The sequence below is a fragment of the Lolium perenne genome, chromosome 5 (genome assembly GCF_019359855.2).
Source record: "Lolium perenne isolate Kyuss_39 chromosome 5, Kyuss_2.0, whole genome shotgun sequence".
Lineage (NCBI taxonomy): Eukaryota > Viridiplantae > Streptophyta > Magnoliopsida > Poales > Poaceae > Lolium > Lolium perenne.
In genome coordinates this window covers 209682705-209690010 of record NC_067248.2, presented here as the reverse complement: position 1 = coordinate 209690010, position 7306 = coordinate 209682705, and the positions used below count along the sequence as shown (strand labels likewise).

At 41.8% G+C, this 7306-nt stretch overlaps 1 protein-coding gene across 1 annotated transcript; it reads left to right on the top strand.

Moving 5' to 3' along the window:
* The first annotated feature begins 2320 nt into the window (after nucleotides 1–2320).
* Nucleotides 2321–6872, top strand: LOC127301805 (nuclear pore complex protein NUP58). The gene is made up of 6 exons (XM_051332080.2): nucleotides 2321–2840; nucleotides 3420–3534; nucleotides 4374–4775; nucleotides 4990–5518; nucleotides 6266–6306; nucleotides 6464–6872. Exons 1-6 carry the CDS (start codon nucleotides 2452–2454, stop codon nucleotides 6494–6496), a joined length of 1509 nt encoding a protein of 502 aa, XP_051188040.1. The 5' UTR covers nucleotides 2321–2451; the 3' UTR covers nucleotides 6497–6872.
* Nucleotides 6873–7306: the final 434 nt, after the last annotated feature.

The window sequence follows — 7306 nt, the reverse complement described above, 5'->3', positions numbered from 1 at the left end:
CCTGGAAGTGGCATGTGTACGTTGACGGGGCAGACTAGCACTGCTTAACTTGGGCTGGGAGCTTCTGGGCGCAACAATATTGTTTCTTGTATGGTTAGTCTTTCTGGACACTTCAGTCCCTGCAAGTTTATGGCATTTTGCTCACTTGAGCTTGCCAGAAGATAGGGAAAATAGTTAATAGTCTGCGGCCATCATCTGAAGGTTTTGCCCTTGGTTGGTAGCAAGAAAATAAACAGAACTAATGACCTTGTTGATCATTTCACTTCCACCACTCCTTGATGATTTCATCTCTATATGGTCTTGATGACTCTCTTGATCTTGGAATTAACAAGTTCGTCTCAATGCTGCTGACAAGTTCATCTCTATGTTCTTGATGACTCCTCGATGAATTCAACAAGGTTCCTTCTAGTTCACCAAAAAATGCCAGAACATAGAGATGGACTCATCGAGGAGTTATGGAAGTGGAATGACCAACAAGGAGTTATGGACTCATCGAGGAGTTATGGCCCTATTATCTATGCTTGTTGTTTGGATGAACTTTGTGTTGTGACTGATGAACTTCTTGCTGAATTTGGAATTTTAAAATTTGTTACAATGATGTTTGTGTTTTATTTGTGTTGGGTTTTATTTCACATGTTTTTCATATGGATTAGTTAATCTGGATTGCATATGCACAAATAGATGAGAGAACTAGAAGAAAAAAATATGCGGTATCTAGGTTTATATATGCTGCAAAAGTTGTGTAAAATTTTTAGTACCCAAATCTTCTCTCTACTCGCACATTTTTTGTTTGGTTAGGGAAACTTGTGGGCGAACTACTGAAGATGCTCTTGAAAATATAGCGCGAAACCAACACACTAGCAAATATAAACAGACATTCACACAATGATACATGTTGAGGGGATCTAGCCAGCTCAAAAATCCCTAAAAAATAAGAAGATGGAAATGCATCCGCTGCCCTAAGGGCCACGAGATTATTCACATTATTCCATCTCACTAGCAATCTCCAAAGCTGTAAATATACAATGTTTTTTTTAATAAAATCCTTTAATTGGCTAATTAATGAAAATACCTTCAATTAAACATTTTTGTAGACAATGTTTCCAAGGGTACAAACAGAGCAGCAAAACCCATCCATTTGTAAGACAGTGATTGGCTAGAGATGCCCCGAATGAGCACGAAGAAGTCGATGAATGTCGAGGGTGCACACTCGCAACCCAAGATATCTCAAATGCAACCCCACCAAATTGGGCATTGCACAAGAAAAGAAGATGCGATCTTCATCCTCTTCTTGATTAGTGCTTCACTTGTCCCATGGAAAACGGCCCTTCCGAACCTGGTGTCCACTTGACAATCTTTCCTGAATTACCTGCCAAGATTTTAATCTTAAAAGGAACCCACTCAACAACCTAACAATTACAATCCTTATGTTTGTTCCCTATGTTGGTTGTCTTTTTTGTAGGATTGAATCATGTTGGATTTTTTAGACAGTTCCAGTACATTACATTCCATAGGAAACTTTGGAACTAATTATTTGCTTTTCATATGATGCAACCAAATAAACTTTGTTGCACATAATCCTATAACATTTTATGTGCACATTGAGAGGTCTGCATTTCCTATTCTTGTGATGTTGGAATCCTGCAAATCGAAGAGCATTGAGCTCACTTGGTTAGGGGAGTGGATGTACAACACAACCACCAATTTTGAGTCCTCATGGACGAAGATTTGAGTTATTATTATTTAAAAAAACACTGTAGGCCTTTCCCATAGGGCAAGTAGGTCATTCCATATGATTTCAAAGGAAGCACAGATAATCATTCATTTGTTCCAAACCACACAAAATAATAATAAAACTCCTATAACCATAATGTCCATCAAACACCTTTCCCCCCTCGTTGTCCTAAACAAACCCGTCCCATTGGATCACATGATTGAGAAACACATGAGGTAGCAGTTTTGCAAGTGTACAATGGAGGATTGCAAACACATACGAAAAACAATATTAATTATTTAGATGCAACATAAGTAAGGTCCAACTTTTTTTTTTTCGATATGGGAGCGATGCCCCGGCCTCTGCATCAATCGATGCACACAGCCATTTAGATCTGACGAATAGGAAACCAAGCCATAGAAGTTTGGATGGCACTATTCCTATGATCAAAATAAAATTTAGATAGGAAAAGAAATGTAAGGATCAAAGCCCTACAAACAAAATCCCATAATTCCAACCTCTCGCTTTTGAAATCTGAATCCCTACCGGGGGGACAAAACCGTCAAGTTGCCTACTCCGCTCCCGAACCTTTTCCGTTTCCTAGGGTTTTGAAGATCTCGCCGAGCCCACCGTGCGCGGCCCAGAGCCCACTAACTCCGCCTCCATCTCCTTGCCCTTGCCCCTGAATCCCCGCGCCGCCCTCGCCGGAGAGGAGCCGCCCTACGCCGCACGCGGCAATGGCGTTCTCCTTCTCCTCGCCAGCGCAGCAGAACCCATTCCAGACCCCAGCGCCGTCGAACCCGTTCCAGACCCCATCGTCGGCGAACCCGTTCCAGACCCCAACGTCGGCGAACCCGTTCCAGACCCCAGTGTCGGCGAACCCGTTCCAGACGCCGGCGCAGGCGCAGACGCCGTCCCCGTCGCCTTCCCCGTTCCAGTTCAACTTCCAGCAACCCCAGCAGCAGCAGCAACAACAGCAGCAGCAGCAGCTGGCCGCGTCGACGGCGCAGCCTCAGCAGCAGCAGCAGCTGCTGACGCTGTACACAACGGAGGGGAAGCCCGCCGGGTACAGCACCAAGTGGGAGGAGCTTCACCCCGAGTCGCAGAAGGCGCTGCTTCAGATCGAGTAGGGCTTCCCTAATCTTTCGTTCTATTTTCTGTAAAAAAGTATGCTTATCCTTTTGTTTGTAGGGCTTCATTGCTTGCGATTTTTTTCCTTTGATAGATTGTCCAGACTTACCCCTGGTTAACTGATTGTCTCATACTTGTATGGTAGCCTACTAGGTCAGCTTAGTGATACGTGTGCTGTCGCTGGGTTGGGTGAAAGTAGTAGTTTTTATGTGACTGTGCAATTTCAGTTAAGGCTTCCTGTGCTAAGATTGTTTTTAAGCCTCATAGACACAAGTTCTCTTTATTTAAAGTTGTACTAGTGTTAGGGTTTCTGTTTGAGGTGGTTTAGTATTGTTGACTGGGGGTTTCAGTCGAAAGACAAGTGCTTTTGGCGTTCTATGTTTTTATCTGCCTCAGTTGGCATTGAGGCATCGATTTTAGGAGCTTTGAACTACAATGGTGCATCTTTTATCATTTCATTACCTGACCAGAAGTTGGTGTTATGTGGGAGCTGTTTACACTCTGAATCACTTGGAATATTTTCTCCTGTAAATACCTAGAATGTGGTTTGGTTTGCTAACAGTCAATTTTGTAGGGATAAAATACGGGAGTACAAGGATGAGAGCGAGAGGTTAGACCAGTGCAGTCGGCTTCATGACTCCTCAATCTCGAATGTTAATTTTGAGCTGGATGCAAGTCGCATTGCTCAGGTTGGGCTTTTTCCCTTGCTTGTGTTTTTCATCAGTTTGTCACATGGAGTGTATGTATCTTCGTTTTGGTCTTGTTCCACTCCAAAAAAGATCAGTGCAATATTAGTCTCACATTGTCAGCTCACAGTTTAAAAGGGCAGCAGAATCTGTTCAGAAAGAAAAAGACGGATCTTAGTATGTTACTATGCGATCACATTATCTGCAGGATAAGCGATGGAATTTCACACACATCCATTTTAGCCTTGGACGATTAATGAGCTAAACTGGTACAATGGACAAGCAGGACTGTGCCTGTTCACTTTCAGCACTCAATTGAAAAAAAAACTCTGCATCTTTGATATCATGAACTTGACTCTGGAAGATAGTTAGAAACTTGTAGCCTAAATATTGTATTCCCTCCAGTTCAAAATAATTGCCCCAAAATGGATGTATCTAGATTGGGCAATTATTTTGAGCCGGAGGGAGTATTATTATTTAATAGTTCCCTGAATGATGAACAAGTTAGCATCTTAGCACAGTAGTATGCTAATGGATTTTGCTCGAGAAACAATATTAGCATGACGATAAAATGTGCAACTGAATCATTAAATGGTAAAACTTAATTCACAATCAAATGTTTCCTTGAACCCTGGCATGTTTCTTTGCCAGGAATACGCTGTACAATCTCATGTTAAAAAGAGATCTGTTGCAGTATGGAATGTTATTGACTAGTAGGAAGATTTAGTGAGCACACGATACCTATTCCTCGTAGGCATATACATCAATACATAAAGCACATGCTATCTATTCCTAGAGGTTCCTCCTTGGATTCATGGGTAAATATTTGTGTGCTTTAACAGGAACTCGCAGGAACTGCCACCGTAATTGAGAGAGAGAAGGCATCAGTTCAAGAATTAATGACTGTTGTCAATGAAATGATGTGGAACACAGAATTTGCTATTCGCTCATATATGATGTTGAGGCCAAGGTTCATCAAATCAGCCAGTGGTTCTTCACCCAATCAGCCTGTGGCTTTGGCACCAACCAGCGATTTCTATAGTGGCATCCCAAAGAGGCCTTCCCATTTTATGGTACAAACTGTAAACAAGTTTGAGAAGTATCTTGATGAATGCTGCAAATGGATTAATGAGCTAGAGCAGCTGGTTCAAATCGAGACAAGTAAAAGATCATCTTCTTCTGTGGAATCTCTACCAAAAGTTATGTCCAATGTGCATGACTATTTCATCTATGTTGCTTCAAAGGTAACACCTTGTTATTTATTCATACATAAGTCTAACATGAACTGCTCAGGTTGTTCATATTCTTGAAGTTGTGCAAATGATATTCCTCATTTTCTATTGACGTATAGTACCTAGCTATAAAGCTGTGAACTGATGAATTTTATAGGGATAAATTATGTTTTTGTTGTTGTAGTGCCCTGAGACCGACATTTTTCTGATGTTACTTTTTGTACAGGTGGAAAATCTTCATCAGTATGTTGTGACAATGAAAACTGAGTATCTTCATGGCCAGCGCCGTCTGGGTAATGCAAGTGATCCATTTCTAGAGGCAAATAGAAGAGAAGCAGCCAAACAAGAAGCAGCTGCCAGAAGGGTCCATCCAACATTGCACTTGCCTGCTCCTGTACAGCCCACAACACAAACTTCAGCATCAACGACAAGCCAACCACAGCAATCTTTGCTACCAGCTACAGCAACCTCCTCGAGTGCCGTTGCAGCTTTTAGCATGCCGGCTTCTGCTCCGTCCACTTCGAGTCTCTTCTCGACACCAACTACTCCAAGTCTCTTTTCGACACCCACTACAAGTCTCACGACTAACCTTTTTGGTACAACTGGGTCAGCCCAGCTGTCCACACCATTTGGGACATCCTCCACTCCTACAGTTGGATCAACACCAGCTCCGTCTGGATTTGGGACTATCACCCCATCTTTTCCTTCAACGCCTGCTATAGCTGGAACTTCACTATTTTCTACGCCATTTGGAGGTACTCAAACTTCCTTGTGATGTATGTTGCTCGGTGCTCATTTTAAATGATCTGTGGTCGTGAAGTGCAATATGTTATTCGCGAAATGTCACTTGCACACAGTAGAACCGATAAGCTTGTTATGTGCTGCACTGCATTACAGGGATGATTCCCAAATCCCAATAGTCTGAAGTGTTTATAAGTTGTCGCATGCAATTTGCTTTCTTGACATTTTGTAGCTGCAACTGCATTCAATTATTTTTGGTAAAATCTGATTGTTCATATCAATTAATCTTGTTATTTGAGCTGAGCTGTGCTCAGCTGCTGATGACTCCCAGCAGTTTTGCATATCTGCATTTTTTAGCTGCAATGGAATTAATTGTGTGATCTGAATGTTATAACTTACTGCAATTTGCTAGTAGCAGCACCAGTATACTTGATTTATGCATTATAGTACTTTAGCCACATACCATGGTTTACTTTGTGATATCTATAGTGGCAGCGAGCGCGCGCCCAGCCTGCCAGGGTTTGAGTCCCCGGACTACCCATGGTCCTCATGGTTGTTTTCTTCTATAAACAAAATCAACAGGGGCTAGTACCTGTTGGTCTCATTTTTTTACTTTGTGATGTTTGCCGCTTCCATTTATTAGTGCCCATGCTGTGATTGACCTGCTATTTTCTTCTCTCATACTTTTCAGTGTGAATTACATGTTTTCCCTTAATTCATTTCTCTGACTAATATGGCATTCTACCTGTGTCTACCTATAGGTGGAGCTACAGCTTCAGGGTCCAGCTTTGGTGGCACATCTGTAAGTAAAAATAATTCCATCTATTATGCAGCAGTCTTTCTTCCTTAGAATTTAGCAAATATGACAATGTCAATGACAATCTGCTCTCTTTATCACATATAACATTTTGTTGTCAAATTGCCATCTTCCTTACACCCTTTCTTTGTATATGGTGCAGAAAGGGAGGTCAAAGGCCCGGGGCAGACGCTAGATGTAACTTCTTAATCAACCGCACGGCGCTGGTGCCTCATGTATCTCCTCCCGTCTTATGAAAAAAAAACTTGTAATTAGCTTGGCTGGCAATTCTAGTGGAGTTTTAGCTCTCATAATGTCAAATGCTTGGTATCAGTCTGATTTTTATCTAATGCTTGCTATTAGGTTCGTTTGGTCTGTGAACCTCCTCAGTGTGCATTTCTATCAGTGTTAACAGTACCCTTCCCGCAGTGTTACCAAGGTTCCAAACCTGTGATACCAGTGCAATTAGTTTGTGGTCATTAACCTGAAGTAATTTCAACCAATTGTTCAGAACATTGTGTAAGAAGCCTAATCTGTTTTATTCATAACATAATTTTCAGGATTCTTTTCTAGTTGGACTCCTCTTGACTAGTTAAGGTTTATTTTTGACAAATCTTGTCGCTTCTTATTAGCAGTGCTCTTCAGATTCATGGTTATATCGCAGCACGGTTTGGTTGTGTCATCTGATTGTCATTGAGTGCTGTTGTGCTTACGACTTCCCAGACACGAGTGCCCAAAATTATCGTAATTTTCGGTTGTTAGTTGCAGTTAGCTGGTGTCAGATTTGAGTATTTGCTAAGCAATGAGTGGTAGTTTATGTGGTGTAGAGTTGACTAAGCTAACGCCGGCATCACGGATCTGGATCATGTATTCGATTTATAGTACCCCGTAGTTCCATCGTGATGAACGCAGTATGTACCACACTAGTCACTGACACAACTGTCTCCACAATTAAGAACTGGATTTGATTAAGAGTCTGCTGATCTCGATCGAGGTCAGATCTGAC

What these genes read in the sequence shown, in the direction of transcription:
- LOC127301805 (XM_051332080.2), top strand. Translation starts at nt 2,452, where the DNA reads ATGGCGTTCTCCTTCTCCTCGCCAGCGCAGCAGAACCCATTCCAGACC. An exon ending in TCATCTATGTTGCTTCAAAG is followed by an intron (nt 4,776 to 4,989) that starts GTAACACCTTGT and finishes CTTTTTGTACAG; the next exon opens with GTGGAAAATCTTCATCAGTA. An exon ending in CCAGCTTTGGTGGCACATCT is followed by an intron (nt 6,307 to 6,463) that starts GTAAGTAAAAAT and finishes TATATGGTGCAG; the next exon opens with AAAGGGAGGTCAAAGGCCCG.